This window comes from Lepidochelys kempii, chromosome 11 (genome assembly GCF_965140285.1).
Source record: "Lepidochelys kempii isolate rLepKem1 chromosome 11, rLepKem1.hap1, whole genome shotgun sequence".
Classification (NCBI taxonomy): domain Eukaryota; kingdom Metazoa; phylum Chordata; order Testudines; family Cheloniidae; genus Lepidochelys; species Lepidochelys kempii.
In genome coordinates this window covers 64,127,582-64,144,125 of record NC_136390.1, presented here as the reverse complement: position 1 = coordinate 64,144,125, position 16,544 = coordinate 64,127,582, and the positions used below count along the sequence as shown (strand labels likewise).

Here is a 16,544-nt window from a genome sequence, read left to right as displayed (position 1 = left end):
TCCTTCTTCCCAGAGCCACGTAGTCCGCAGTGATCCGCTCAAGGTCATTCTTGGCAGTATCATTGGTGCCCACGTGGAGAAGCAGGAAGGGGTAGCGATCCGAGGGCTTGATGAGTCTCGGCAGTCTCTCCGTCACATCGCGAATCTTAGCCCCTGGCAAGCAGCAGACTTCTCTGTTTTCCCGGTCAGGGCGGCAGATAGATGACTCAGTCCCCCTGAGGAGAGAGTCCCCGACCACCACCACCCGCCTCCTTCTCTTGGGAGTGGTGGTCGTGGAACCCCCAACCTTAGGACAGTGCATCTCATGCCTTCCAACCAGCGGAGTCTCCTTCTGCTTTCTCCCCTCAGACGTATCATCTGGTCCACTCTCCACAATGGTATCTGTGGAGAGAACATGAAAACGGTTACTTACCTGTGTCTGCGTTGCTGGTACCCGGACATTCCCCCTTCTTCTTCTGGAGGTCACATGTTGCCAAGCTTCTTCACTGGCCTCTTGGCTCCGCTGTGCAACGTGCTCTAAATCTTTAGAGCTTTGTGCCCGTAGAAGCATATCCTGACTTTTGTCCAGGAAATCCTCAGATTCTCGTATGCAACGCAGGGTCGATATCTGTTGCTCCAGACCTTCAATCTTCTCTTCCAATATGGATACTAGCCTGCACTTTGTACAGACAAAGTCACTTCTGTCCTGTGGAAGAAAGACAAACATGGCACATCCAGTGCAGGTCACAATAGCTGAACGCCCCCCCTCCATATCACCTTCCTACTATGAGCTTCCTCAGAGAAGCTGGCAAGATGTAAGCCTCACTGGGCTCACCCCAGGTGAACTCCCAGGCAAACTCCTGCTGTTTGCTGCTCTGCTGTTCCCCGCTGCTCAGCTGGTCCGCCGCCGCTCAGCTGGTTCGCGGAGCTCTGGCTATTTTTAAACAGCCAGGCTTCCCTGAAACAAACAAACAGACACCCCCAGTACCCACCCCCTGCAGGCTACCACCCAATCAGGCACTCGCTCAGGCTTTCAAACTGTGCTCCCAGCAAACACACACTCGGATACTCACTCAGCAAACACACACTCGGATTAAGAAGTCTGTTATTCCAGCTGAATTAAGAAGTCAATTAAGAAGTCTGTTATTCCAGCTGAAAAATAACCATGCAAACACCACAAATGATGAATTTTGGGTGTGTTTGGTTAGCATTTGACCCTTTATATGCAATGTAAATTCATACTAAAACATTACGTTTTCTACAGGGCTGAAACACAGTGTCCAGCATGACAATCAGTTGACGTTCTTTCATGTCTGTGTCGGTATGAAATTGCAGACATTATTTTGTCAACAACAGGAAGAAAATAAGTCCTTTAGAGAGCAGAAGGCGCTGTTGACAAGCCTGAATAGCTAAGAGTCTCATATAGAGTAAGACAGAAAATTATTGTCATGTTCAGACAACACATACGCCCATTCAGCAGGAAATGCGCTCATAAAATATCCCTAAAACAAGGCCTGAGGTTGCTTAAGACTTGCCACTCCAGGCTCATGACTACTTGTAAATGGATGCGCCAGAACTTTGCAATTCATATGCATTATTTACTAACCACAGGCTAACTGTGTGAACCTAACTCAGCCTGGAGAGCACTTAGTCATACCAGGGACCCATTGAAGTCAATGGACAAATGGGTGTGCTTAAGCACGCCCCGGCAGGAAAAAAGGCTTCACAACTTATCCCTAAACTGACATGTTATTCCTGTAAAACCAATGGTATCTGCATTTAGCAAGTAGTGTCATGGCCTCTATCGTTAACATGATTACAGCTACAGCTGACCCAACTGTAGCATGTGTGATGAAGTATTTACATTGCTTTAGAATAGCTAAACAGCTGTAATACCTACATTTATATAATGAAAACATGCAGCAGGAGGTAAAGGATCACATCATTTTGGCTTATGTTTTTATAGAGACAAACTCTGATTCCCTGTACCCTCATCATTAGTCGTCAAAGCCCTGCATTTTTGTCTAATATGGGCCATTTGGGTTGTATTGATCAGTCTTGTTTTCGCTTCCACTCTCCGTCATTTATCTATTAGCCAAACGCATTTTTTGACCCCATTCTGAAGCTTGAACTTATGGCTGACATGCTTTTCCTGGTTAAAACCCATGTCTCCAGTCAACGGTCATGAAAGCTGCTGTCTTGACAGCGCAGGCGAATGACGCCGTCTGTGCAACCACTCCTGCAGCAGTGGAAGTTACCCACGTTGTCTTCTCAGAGGGTCTCAACTGTGCCCCAGCGGGATCAGCTCTTGACTAGAGCTTCCAGTCTCCTTGTCCTTTCACTCTGCGAGTGCCAACAATGGAGGCAGTTAGTCCCAATGGGGGATGGGGGGAGTGTCATTGTTTTGAGGGTGATGATGTGGCTGGTTTTGTTGGTCTTTTCGTAGACTGATAGCCTAGCGCTGACTGTTTCTTTTGGCTGACCTAAATCGGTGGCCCATTCATCTACACGCCTCCAAAGTGAGCATGACCCATTCTAGCCAATGGGGAAAAAACAAAACTAAAAAAAAACCCAAAAAAAACCCCCACCTTTGATTGTTTATTGCTGTTGTCATTAGTTTAACTCTAGGTATTTGTTGATATCACAGATGCTGGGAGCTCAGTGCCGGCGCTATCAAATGGATTTACCAAGCACCGATATTAGCAGCCATTGGGGTAGGTTTTATACATGCGATGTAGTGTAAATAGTTTATTGGTTGTCTGATTTTTTTTAAACTCTCTGGCTTTGCTGTAAACGACACAGGTTCTGAAGTGAGAGTGGGGATGGGGAGGGTGGAATGAGGAGCAAGTTACCTTAGTCTCTCAACTAACTCTTGGGATCGATCAGAAAAAGTGACTCAAGAAATGAAGTTGATCAAGGTGAAGCTTTCCCTAGTGATGGATGAATGAAGAGTCAGCAGTTAGACTCTGTTCAGATAAATGCTCCAAATTTCAGATCCTTTTCCTAATTATTGAAATCTCTTGAGTCTATAAAATTGGCTGGAACTTGCCCGAAAACAGATGTTCTCATGGAATTTCCAGTGCTTCCTGTCCAGGCCAGGAATAACATAAGAACAGCCTTTGCGTCAGGATTTAATCACTTTCTTTATTGGTCCCATCCAGAAGTGTAAAAACGGGTGACAATGAAAAGCAATTTAAAAATAAAGTTAATCCAACTTTTGGCTTTTGAACCTCAAGGGGAAAGTTTAGGGCAAAAGCTGTAATGGCTTCTTTTTTTAAAATTCCAGACTGAGAACACTTTATGATAGCTGATAAAAATGATCATATTCAAGTGTAGGCCAAGGGTTCCCTTTTCAAAATCACGTGAGTTCCATTTTCAAAAGTATATGGGAAACGAAAGATCTTCTTTGCAGTTTCAATCCCCGTGCCCATATTCTCATCTTGAATTTTAGCCCTGTAACATTTTATGCTAAAGGGAATGGCTGAAAAGCACAGAGTGGGGCAAGGAAGATAGGAAAGTGATGTGTGACTCCAGGAGCCGAATCATGCGGCTCTTCCATGTGCGAAACCCTCATTGAAACTACTGGGAGTTTGATATGAAGGTAGATTCTTCAGAGGGGATAATGCTAATGAGTCCATACTTTTGCTTTTAGAATTATAGTGTTTGTATCCACAATGGCCCAAGTCCTGGGCAGCATTGCACAACCCAAGTACTGCACTGGGTACTATCTTTGTTACCGTAACTTGGCACACAAATAATAAACATAATAATAATACGGCAGCTGGACCTGCCAAGTTTCATGCATCTCATGATTAATCTCATGTCTGTATTTATGTAAAATCAGTACGTCATAAATCTCATTCATGCTCTGTGTTTGGCCCAATTTTTGACACACATGAAAATACCTGATGATTATAACTGGAACAATTTATTCAAATACAGAATTAAAAAGACTGGCATTTGCCAATGCATAGGGAAACCAAGAATTGTGTCTCCATTATCCTACTAATTAATCTGGCCCATAAAATAAATATTATATTTAAACAGAATGTAGCTGTACACTCCCCTGGCATAACTTAAAAATAATTTAAAAATATTCCCCAAAATAGCTAAAGCACAGCAGGGCGATCCAATATAACCCACCATCAGCAACCCCAGCATATTAAAAACATAAATACCCTTTCCCCACCAAAGCTTAACTTTGCAGCATGCCGTGAGGATCAGTAGTAGAGCTGGTTGGACAATTTTTGGTGTGGGGGGGAGACGGGGGCGAGGGCAGTGTCAAAAATGGCCTTTTTAGGAAATTGACAAATTTCTTGACCTTTTTTTCTCCCAAACGGTCCTGGTGTTTTGAAGAAACATAGAAAACAAAAATATGGGGGGGGGGGTATTTAAGTTTTTGAGGTTTGATTTATCATTCTTCCTGTTGGCAACATGGGAAGGGCGGGGGGGGGCGGAGAAAGGAAAAATAAATAAAGTCCCAAATGAAAACTTTTCTATAAAAATGTTAAAGAAAAAAATTGGAATAACCCAATAATTGTTCCTTTTCTAAACCAGCAGAACAAATAACACTGTGCTATTTTCATGACATGGTTCTCACTTTCTGATCATGTCAACTGATCAGATTTGGTCTGTTTCAGATCACTGAGTTGGGATTGAATTCCAAAGCCATGAGGCCAGAGAACACTCAGCCAATTGCCCTTTCTTATTTATACCAGCATAGCTTTCACTGCAGCACCTCTGCTGAGCTCATCTGTACACTGTGCAGAGCCTGATGTGACACCTTAAAAACACATAAAAATGGGATTTTTTTTAAAGGGCCGCTGCATACTGAATTTTCATCATGCATCAACTTAACCTGTCAAAGGTGCTTCTGTAACCAGGACACATGCATCCTTACACAGTTAATTTTGTTTGCTTCAGGAGAAGCAGAAAAAAAAAATCTTTGGAGAGCGTTTTCTTCTTCTGTTATATTTACATTTATATCATCCTTTGTTTCTAGACACACTTAATTTCTGCTGCCTCGGCCTCATAAAAATTCACTAGTAATGGCTGTAGCTCTTGCCAGAGTCTCTTGTCTTAGGAGCGGTGTTGTAATAAATGATCAAATTTGTCCAGACATTAAAATCTACTTTTCAGACTCATCTGTGATTTAAGGCTTTTAGATGGCTCATTGAAATGTGCTTAACTCAGAGTCTAGGTATTAGACATGGCCCCTGGTTATTAGCCGCTTCTGCACTTGACACCAAGCTTTTTTATTATAATCAAAATGACACTTTGGTGAGTTTCCAGAGCTATCACTCTTACTGGGCTCAAAACACATTTGTAGTAAATGAAGTGTTATGACAGGTTGGGACAGGAGATCTGGATTCCAAGCCAGCTTGCTTCCCAAATGAAAGTGAGCATGGCAGTTTCAACTTGATTGCCAGCATCACAAAACTGTGGGACTGAGACCTCAGGAGAGTGGACGAGGTTTGAAAGGTGAGGACTAGCTGCACTGAGAGAATTGTCTGGGGAATGGTATATGCTGGTCCTGCATTTAGCAAGCTACTCTCATGCCAAACCAGGAGTGAAACTGTGGGGACCCAGACCCCACTACGGACCCAGACCCCACTACCAACCCAGGATTCCAGGCAGCTTGTACAGCCAATGGAAGGGTCTATGCCACCACATCTTCACTGCGGGTTTTTAGATCCACTAGCTAGATTAAAGCTAGCATAGGCATGCCTACCTGCACTGTGTAGTGTAGACATACTCTCAGTATTTGTACAGGACCTAGCACAATGGGGTGCCAGTCTCAATTGGGGCCACTAAGCACTACTGTAATACATAGAAATAACAACATTACTGGTGCCCCCATCCTATTTTACGGAACAAATTTTATTATCAAACACTCCGATCGCAAGCTAGCTGTTTCTTTCGTCTCTAGAACAGAACACGGGGTTTTTCTTCAAGCCCAAGAGTAACAGTTTGCACTGCTGTTTGCTCTCTGAGTACAAAAGCCACCCAGTTGTATGACCGGACATTATATCTGATGCACTGGTTTGTTTTCAAATGAACCTGGAAATATTTCAGGAAAGCCAAGTAACAAACAAACCAGCATAAAAACTGGCTGAGAGAAATGAAAACAAATAGAGACAAAGCACATCCTTTTTAAAGGCACACACCCAGGAAACCAAAAAGAGTAACATCAAAATGAAAGGTTTCAAAAAAACGACGAAGTCACCTTTTCTTTGGTTAGTGAAGATTTTGGGGCTGTTTGTGGGCTAACTTACATAGGTGTAAAAGAGGAGTAACTCCACTAAGACAATGGAACCTGATTTGTGTTTACACTGTGACCCCTCTTCCTCTCTTTGGCAACGTGAAGTGGATGTAAATTCTCCTTTACATTAATATAATGGTGTAAAAGGGTCTTAAGTGTAAAGGAGAGCCATGCCCAATGATATACAGCCGCACAGAACTTGTGTAAATGAGATTGGAATCAGGTCAGTTAGTCACAGATTTTTAGGGATCATTGTGATGATTTAATCTGACCACCTGCAATCACAGGCCATCGAATGTCAAAGAATTAATTCCTGCTTCACGTCCAATAGCTCTGCTTGCACTATCTGCTAGAAAAACATGAAATCTTAATTTGAAAAATTCTGTTGCCGGAGGATGCGTCACATCCCTTGGTATCTTTATGAGCAGTGGCACAAGAGGCCCCTGCATACTGTTCTAACTATGTGCTATTTAGAATTGCTGTAGAAATAAGGAATTGCCAGAAAACAGTGACATAGGTGCTCTCTGTCAGTATACTCCACTTCGGTGCCGTATTTTGAGTGCAGTCAATCCATTCTTTTGGTGTCAATTGGGACCTTTCACTATGTTTCAAGGTGAAAGTGGCAGTAATTTGTGTAATGGAAATGGCCATGCTTAACGCAGGGAGAGCGTCCTTTCTTCAAGCCCTGTTTTTACAGCCTCAGTAATATGTGAATGAACTGTCTGTGTTCATATATGATGCTGTCCAGTTCTTGACCTGATTCTTCTCTCATGCCACTGGTCTCGTGCCAACAATTTCAATGGAATTACTTCTGATTTAAACAGCAGGAGAATCAGGCTCAGGCCCTGTGTGAATTGATGTCCTAAACTTAGCCTCTGAGGACCTATAGGAACAAGGAATTCAGAAGCCTTTCACCAAGACCAGTTTGCCTCCAGATCCCAGATGTTCTGCCCTTATTTCAGAGGTCACAGTGGCAATAAAGTCCTGGTCCAAAGCCGCTGAAGTGAATGGGAAAATGCTCCAATTGACTAGCTGGGCTTTGAGGAGAAGGGGTCTGACAGGTAGCTCAGATTTGAAAGTTTCCTAACAAATTTCTGTTTGATTCATGTGGATGAAAGTTCTCCTTAAGGGACCCCAAACCTTTTTCACTGCAACTGTTTCCACTGGCACTATGCTGTTGTGACAGCGTGGGAATCCAGTTAGTGATACAAAAGACCCATTATACTCTCAGTTTCATCCTTTGGGCAGCATAGCGTATGATCCCCTGGCAGCGTACTCACTAGATTTTCAACTGACACTATGAGACCATTTGATTGTTTGTTTGTTCACAATCAGCATCCAATTCTGCGGGAGGGCTTAGCTGATGCGATAATAGGCACTTTGGTGCATGGAATAGAAAATGCTTTCTATGCCTAATAAAGGCAGCAGGTGTATTCAGGATTTCTAAATTACACCACAGAAGTCTTGCCAAAGCTGCACTTGAAAGGGGTGGTTTGCAAATGAAAGCCCTGCGTGTACACAAGTAAAACTGGCAGTAGGTACAAGGGAAACAATGCAAACTAAACTGTGATAACAGGGCTATCTGTGATGCATAAAAAAAATTACACTGCTGTGAAGACTAGGGCTTACTATGCCCAGCGCTCAAGCAATGCCAAAAAGATCTCCGCCAGTTCAGCGGGACCTGTTTTAAGGTGCAGTATCTCCCAAACCCCCGGGGCTGGAAAGAAATGCCATATAGCTTTGGGAAGCTGGGATTCGTCCAATTTCACAGAGCTGGTACTGCCAACTCCAGTAATCCTGGCCAGATTGAGGACATCAGCCCTTAAAAACAATAAAAAAAAAAAAAAACCACACACTTTATACCAAGCTGACTTTTGTTTCTACTCAGTTCCTGATGTGGTTTGAGCTGCTGCTATATTGAACACAGCTGGAGTTAGGCCCAGAGTCACCGAACTGGCTGAACTGTGCTCAGGGGAAGTGCACAAGTTGGTGATGGACTAAGGTGATATTAAGCCATCTTTGCAACTCCCTGATCATGTGGTCAATGGGCATTGGTCCTTGTCCCCAGCATGACTTAAACCTGGTGCCTGTGGCCCCAAAAGACCATCATAGCCACAGTCCCTTTTGCCAGGCTATCCCCCCTACACTAAATCAAAGAAGGGTTGACATAGGAGTGTTTATATCATCTCTCTGCCACCCAAGGATTCCTCCCTCCCCTGACCCAGGTAGCCAGTCCACTTTGCACCTCTGGAGTAGCCTCCAGGCCAATGAATCTGGCCCTAAAGCTTTTAGTAATGGAAAGCATGGGATCCCATAATTAACACCTCATCAATATCTAACTTAACCTATGTCAGAACTGAAGTGGTTTAATTTGGCATGGTTGACTTCAATGGAGCTGAAAATCTGGCCCATCCATGATAACCAAGTGATGTGATATCTCACAACTAGCCAGGGCTAGGAACTTCAGAACCAGTAACTTTTCCAAGCAATGTCCTGGACCAGTGATCAGAAAGATATATTTTATCCTTGCTGCAGTTTTCCTATGTGGCAAAATGTTCTTCATTGTTTTTGTGCCTATGCTCCTGATTACATTCTTTTCAACCAACCTTCAAACCCCCTGTAATACCGCTCTGCATTTTACAGCTGAACTTCATTCTGTTCCTGAACACCGTACGGGTTCTGGCAACCAAAATATGGGAGACAAATGCTGTTGGGTATGACACAAGGAAACAATACAGGTAAATCCCTGGGCTGGATTTTGTTTAACAGCATAGTCAAGATTTTTCTGGCTAAAAGGGATGCTTTAAACGGTATGAATCACCTACAAGTCTCAATAAAAGGTGAAGCAGCCTTTGAAGCATAGCTTCTGAGAAATTTCGGGGTTGATGGATTGTTTTGCTACATTCATCTGAAATATCCTGGTTTTGTAAATTCATCTTCCAGACTGTGTGGGCATACAAGTTCAGCTTTCCTGTGGGCATTTCTGAAAAATATTCATTCATTTATTCTAGGGCTGTCAAGCGATTAATTGCACTGTTAAACAATAATAGAATCCCATTTATTTAAAATATTTTTGGATGTTTGTTTTCTACATTTTCAAATATATTGATTTCAATTACAACACAGAGTACAAAGTGTACAGTGCTCACTTTATAGTTATATTTGATTACAAATACTTGCACTGTAAAAAACAATAGTATAATTCACCTAATACAAATACTGTAGTGCAATCTCTTAATAACCAAAGTTGAACTTACAAATGTAGAATTATGTACAAAAAAATAACTGCATTCAAAAATAAAACAAATGTAAAACTTTAGAACCTACAAGTCCACTCAGTTCTACTTCAGCCAATTGCTCAGACAAACAAGTTTGGTGACAATTTGCAGGAGATAATGCTGCCCACGTCTTGTTTACAATGTCACCTGAAAGTGAGAACAAGCGTTCGCATGGCCCTGTTGTAACTGGCTGTGATGGGTTCGGTCACAGGGATCCCCTTTGGGACTGTCACCTGATGTGCTGGAATCACCTCTGAGCCCGTTTTCCCTGCACTACAGTATTGTATGAGGTGAATTGAAAAACACTCTTGTTTATCATTTTTACAGTGCAAATATTTGTAATCAAAAATATAAAGTGAGCACTGTACACTTTTTGTATTCTGGGTTGTAATGGAAATCAATACATTTGAAAATGTAGAAAAACATCCAAAAATTTTTAATGCATTTCAATTGGTATTCTATTGTTTAATAGTGCAATCACGATTCATTTTTTTAATTGCAGTTAATTTTTTTTGAGTTAATCGCGTGAGTTAACTGCGATTAATCGACAGCCCTAAGGCTACAACTCTAGCACACCTAACCATAATGAAATATCATTAAAAAAAAAAATCACACACACACACAAATGCTTACAGAACTCTCATAGAGGGGTACTCTCAAAAATCCCCTCTTACTCCTATAACCACCACCACCACTTGGGACCCAAGTCAACCCATTGATCTACCAAACTCCTGAGAAAACAGATGGGTCTCGCAGGTTAACAATTCTGGGGGTGGCGAATCAAGGAGAGGGAGTGCATTCCAAACTGAGCACCCAACTTGGAGAATGTCCTGCCAGCAGATGTATACCTTTAACTCAAGCAAGGTCCAGCATCTCTTCAAGGTGAAAGGTGGGTTCTCAGTTAACCAGCTCCCAAACCAATGAAGGACTGTCACACTGTTTGGAGTGGTTCACAACTGTGAGTGTCAATCTCAGGGCAGACTGTCAAAAATTAGATTTCACCAACCCAGTAACAAATGTGAATTCCTGAAGCACCATACCAGTCTTACCATGGAGTCACAGACAGTCCCCTCAGGCATTCCACGCTATCTTGCCAGCCAGGCAAGCTGGACTCAGTGATAGTTGGCTGCCACATAAAACCAAAGACCACAAAAGATTCAGGTTGCTTCCAGTCCCCACAGACCAGTCACTTACCCTAGGTCAATTTGTACCTAGATCTCACACCACAGACAACACTTGTAGCCAATCCTGTAATAAACTAACTAAGGATTTGTTAACTAAGAAAAGGAATGAGAGAATTATTTACAGGTAAAGCATATATATGCCAATGAGTTACAGTTTATGGTTCCAAAAGGTGACAGAGTTGTAGAAATCCGTCAGCACTGAATGTCTTATAGGGCTAACCCAGCTTGACCCTAGAGATCTCTGCTTCTGTTTCATGGCTCCTGCAAAAGTCCAAACAGCAAAAGTTTAATATAATATAAAATGCAAATTTTAATATAATTAAAGCTCCAGCTGGAACCAAATAGGCAGTCAGTTCAGACTCTGGAGCACTGGTGTAATGTATTCTCTCCACGGCGCTCTGCTTAACAAGTGGTTGGCCACATACTGCACTAGCTTCAGTTTCCAGTTGATTGCGGTGTGTAGCCTCCTGTAGAGTGAATTACAATAAACTATTCCTAAGGTGACAAAAGCGCAGATGAATGTGCAAAGGCCTGCATGAGAAAAGAAAGATTACACCACCTGCCAATGGGAAAAACACTCCTGGCTGTCACACTTACCCGAGCAGCGGGCTCGGTAGTGGCACACTGAAGTTGCAAAGCTGTATTGAAAGGGCGGTCCTAACCAGGGGAGCACCTCCGCCATTTTCTGGAACAGTTTGAAACTGATCCCTTCAGGTGTGTCCTGGGGTGCAAAAGTAGACAGGGTGCAATGGGGAGGTTGTGAGCCCATGCTCCCAGCCTCCACCACACTGAGCAGTGGAGCTAGCCAGCCGTGCAAGGGATGTAGCAGCAGGGACGATTCCACTGGACCTCTTGGAGCTCCAATGCTTCACAGATCTCTCACTGAGGTGTTGCAGCTACAAGCCACACCCTATTGGAGGGTTTTTGCTGCAAGCCACAGTAGAGCCCTTAATTTGTAGTGTTTTCTTGGAAATGCCCATTTCCTTTTTAACTGAACCTTCCCTAGGCTCTTGAGCTTTTCAGCATATCTCACAAGAAAAGAGATCTTTTGCTTTTTCAAGATGAAGTGTAAAAGCTCTCACGGGTCCAATGTAATAGAAAAGTACTTGTGTACCACAGTGCTAATTCACGTAGTAAGTACCTGCTGAGGGAGTGACGGCTGCAGTACACATCACCCTTGTTGGGGTACATTTTGGGGACACAATCAAGTGGGACTCTGTTTTATGCTGGATTGAGGAAATGTAATTATCCCACATTGCCACTGGGACTTTTTATGCTGGAAAATGATTAGCTAAAAACAAAATAGGAAGTCATTACTCTGTAGGAGGTTGAAAAGTCAACAAATTTATGTTAGATGTAATCTTAATGAGTCTACATGATCTCCTCACTGCAATCCACTCTCATTCTTGTATTTTTTTGTAACTCTCTTACAGGAAGTTAGCAAAGTCCACCTTGGTTCTGATTCTGGTCTTCGGGGTGCATTATATTGTCTTTGTGTGCCTACCGCACACTTTCACCGGGCTGGGATGGCAGATCCGAATGCACTGTGAGCTCTTCTTCAACTCTTTCCAGGTGCGAGATATATTATCCGTTTTGTTCTCTGTCCTTCTCATCCCTTACCCCTTCTCTCTGGTTTTCTGCAGACCCTTGACACTGTGTAACAGTGTAATTCTGATGCCAAAGGCAAATCACATTTTTACAGAGCTCTGACAAGGTTGGTCATTGAGTTCCTAAACCTAGGAGCAGCTGGGGGCTCGTTCCACACTAGAGAAAACACAACAGTACTCCTGCTCCTCTGTGTGCTATTTACCATGGAAGGGTTGTGATGACTATATCTGGAGTGTGTTTTCTCTGCTGGTGTATTATTAGCTTTTGTGATAAAATAGATGTCTTTTTGTTTCCTAGTTAGGAAAGTTCTGCTTCAAGGATGAAGCTTCTGACTTTAATTTACTTTTCTACTATATGCATTCAGTTACTATGACAACTGGGTGTAAATAACCACAAGATTATGTAGGTTCCAGAAATAACAGTGAAAGCAGACATTGCAGACACGAATCTGAAGATAGAGAGCAGAGCTGATTGGTTGGAATAATTTTCCAACACAAAATGCCATTTTCACAAAAATCAAAATTTTCTGTAGGAAAATATCAATTTTGCAAAAAAAAAAAAAAAAAATTGATTCTCTCAGGAAAACTGAAGTGATGGTTTTCCAGCTGCCCTGTGCAAAGGTCTTGTTAATTTCACTTTCTGACTCTTGTCAGTTTCACATTCTCTCTGCAGGCAGGATTCTGGCCAGTGGAAACATTCCATTTTAGTTCTCCTGAAAGGGAATTTTTCTGGAAGTTTCTTCTCACAAAACATTTCACATTTTTTTACTTTCTGTCCTCATTTGGCACCAATTTTTTTTCCCCCAGGAATGTGAAATATTTCATGGGAAGGGATTTCCATTTTCCAGCCAGTTGTACTAGAGAGAGTATCTAGCTTCCATCTCCTTGTCTTCTTTCTCCAGGGATTGTGATAACAGATAAAACTCTGCTGGGTGTAGCTAAAATAACATGGAAAGAACTTGGAAGACTTTGAGAAATGATAAACTTCATTAATATGTTTAACATAAGTTAGACATGCTAAAATTTAGCTGGAAGGAGACTTACATTTGACATGCTTCTTCACATGGCAATTATCCCTTAATAATTTATGCTTCCTTATCCTTCAGGGTTTCTTCGTCTCCATCATCTATTGTTACTGCAATGGAGAGGTAAGCTGAAAGCCCGGATTGGATGAGGCTCCTAACCAAAAATCACTGCGTGACAGAAAGGGATATTTTGTACAGAATGTAATAAGAGGGTAGTTGTGAGTTAGCAGTTTGTCCCTACAGCTACTGAGCAACTCTTAAAGGGATAGGGTCAGGCAGTTGGTTCCCTAAATTGTTATGAATTATAAAATAAACAAAATGGAAACAATTTTTGTCTAGATTTGAACAAGCCCCTGTATTATTTGCACCTTGGTCAGAAACTGACTAGTAATATTCATTGTACCAACGGAGTGAAATGACATGCATGATGAAATGTAAATGCAATGTTTAAAAAGGTCTTTCAGTCAAGGTGACATTAGTGACACAGGGCCAGATTCTGATGCTCTTACTTCAGCAACACTTTACTCTAATGGTCCCTTCTGGCTTTATCATCTGAATCTATGATTACAGTAGGACTGGAGAAAGTTAATTAGAATCTGGCTGATAGGTGATGACATTTGATTGGGCATTTGGGATTTTTCTTAAGGGTTAATATGTGATTTTTTAACCTGATTTTACACAGCTGGAGGGGCTTCATATCATGTGAATTTTCAAGATTGTGCTTTAAAGGGAAGATGGTTAAAGGTTTCCTTTAGCTTTTGACTCCTTCCCCTTACAATTTATGCCTTAGATCTGTTGATTGATTTTGTTTTTCCCTCTGGTAGGTTCAGACTGAAATCAAGAAGACTTGGACTAGATGGAACCTGGCTATTGACTGGAAAAGGACGACTCCATGTGGCAATTACAGATATGGCTCCGTCCTAACCAACATGACCCACAGCACCAGCAGCCAGTCTCAGATGGTGGCCAGCTCCTGCATGGTTCTGATTTCCAGCAAAGTCTGCAGAAATGCCAGTAGGCAAAATGAGGCACACATGAATTTGCCTGGGTACGTTAGGAGCAACTCTGAACAGGACTGTGTGCACCACTGGGTTCGTGAAGAGGCCAATGAAAATGAAGAGAAGCAGGTGGATGATATATCGCTCAAGGAATCACTTAGACCGCGGGGTAGTAGCACAGACCCTGAGCGGAACAGGGTAGAAATGGAGGAGGCTCTGTGAACAGTCATGGACATCCATGGGGATGTCCAATATAAAACAAGTTGAATCCTCTTATGATGCCAACAGCTACTAGTATCTGTATACTGCCTTGAGCCAATCTCGGTGAAGATCTTAGTCAATGATGAAGCTCAATTTACAAGGACTCCAGACCTACATAATGCTGCTGACTACGCAAAATGGTTTCTATGCCACTGTCAAGGTTCCCTCCCCACTCTGAACTCTAGGGTACAGATGTGGGGATCTGCATGAAAGACCCCGTAAGCTTATTTTTACCAGCTTAGGTTAAAAACTTCCCCAAGGTACAAACTTTGCCTTGTCCTTGAACCCTATGCTGCCACCACCAAACGTGTTAAACAAAGAACAGGAAAAGAGACCACTTGGAGATGTCTTCCCCCAAAATATCCCCCCAAGCCCTACACCCCCTTTCCTGGGGAAGGCTTGATAAAAATCCTCACCAATTTGTACAGGTCAACACAAACCCAAACCCTTGGATCTTAAGAACAATGAAAAAGCAATCAGGTTCTTAAAAGAAGAATTTAATTAAAGAAAAGGTAAAAGAATCACCTCTGTAAAATCAGGATGGTAAATACCTTACAAGGTAATCAGATTCAAAACATAGAGAATCCCTCTAGGCAAAACCTTAAGTTACAAAAAGAAACAAAAACAGGAATATACATTCCATCCAGCACAGCTTATTTTACCAGCCATTAAACAAAAGGAAATCTAATGCATTTCTAGCTAGATTACTAACTAACAGAAGTTTTGAGACTGCGTTCCTGATCTGTTCCTGGCAAAAGCATCACACAGACAGACCCTTTGTTTCCCTGCTCCAGCTTTGAAAGTATCTTGTCTCCCCATTGGTCATTTTGGTCAGGTGCCAGCGAGGTTATCTTAGCTTCTTAACCCTTTACAGATGAAAGGGTTTTGCCTCTGGTCAGGAGGGATTTTATAGTGAAAGAAAGGTGGTTACCCTTCCCTTTATTTTTATGACAGCCACAAATGGCAAAGGCACAAAAAAGTGAATTTTTAGCCAGAGGCTTTATACACGATAAAACATTCTGTTGAGACACAGCCATTCTTTATATGCTTACACTACCTGCATTACACTTAAAACTCTGCACAGCAAACACATCTTAGCTGGTTTATGCAAATGCTCTTCTGAAGGCATGTGAAAGGTGACTCCTCTATTTGTACACCTGAAAGGTGGAAATAAGAAGGTTTACAGTATATGCATGTGAAGGGATTCTCTGGACTCCAAAATGTCTTCGCTGTGAATCACAGGGCTGGGAAAAACTTAAGGGTTTCCATCCAGTACCTTGTGAACTTTGATCTCAAAGCGGAATGTTTCAAATGTTTCAAATCATGTTTTTAAACTGAGATGCTACTTACGTTTGATTATTTATACTATTGCTTTAGTTTGTTTTATGGAAACATCCAAACCAAAACCTCATGTACTATGCGACCTAAATTCTCTAATGAGACAGCCCCTACTGCATGCACTGAGCTCTGCAGTGATTTGGGAATTAAGTGGCAATACTAACTGAATATGAAATCATTTGAAAACCTTCCGGTTAACTGAAATAATGCTAAAAAGAGCACCAGAAAATTTAAATATAATTAGTGCCCTGTAGTGGAGGAATGTCTCCTGCTGTATGTCGACCTCTGAAAGACTTTGATGTTGGACAGCGAATGGGTTTGTGCCCTCTGAATCTCCATTAAACATCAAAAGAAGCCGTGATTGGATGAATAGAGACCTGAACTACTTCAGCCAGCTTCAGTACTGTGTCAAAAGCACTTTTATTAAACACGTCAAGATCTTTGCCAGATACTTACTTCCTGTTGGCCAACTTTGGTCCAAAGATCCTTATGCGGAGATCGAATTCTTCTGCTGGCACACAATCCCACTCCGTTCTTCCATGGATTTCCAAGCAGTGGAGTTCTGCTACAGGGGGGATCGGATACACAGTCTGGCAGCTGCCTACACCACGT

General features: G+C 42.2%; 1 protein-coding gene across 1 annotated transcript in view; it reads left to right on the top strand.

Annotated features, from left to right (window-relative positions):
* The window catches only part of PTH2R (parathyroid hormone 2 receptor), a 96,642-nt gene extending 82,034 nt beyond the window's left edge, over positions 1 to 14,608 (top strand). Inside the window, exons 9-13 of the mRNA XM_073304765.2 lie at positions 2,627 to 2,693; positions 8,885 to 8,979; positions 12,137 to 12,275; positions 13,417 to 13,458; positions 14,160 to 14,608. Of these exons, the coding sequence (XP_073160866.1) occupies positions 2,627 to 2,693; positions 8,885 to 8,979; positions 12,137 to 12,275; positions 13,417 to 13,458; positions 14,160 to 14,555 (739 nt within the window). The 3' untranslated portion in view covers positions 14,556 to 14,608. The remainder of the gene's footprint in view (positions 1 to 2,626; positions 2,694 to 8,884; positions 8,980 to 12,136; positions 12,276 to 13,416; positions 13,459 to 14,159) is intronic.
* The last annotated feature ends 1,936 nt before the right edge of the window (positions 14,609 to 16,544 follow it).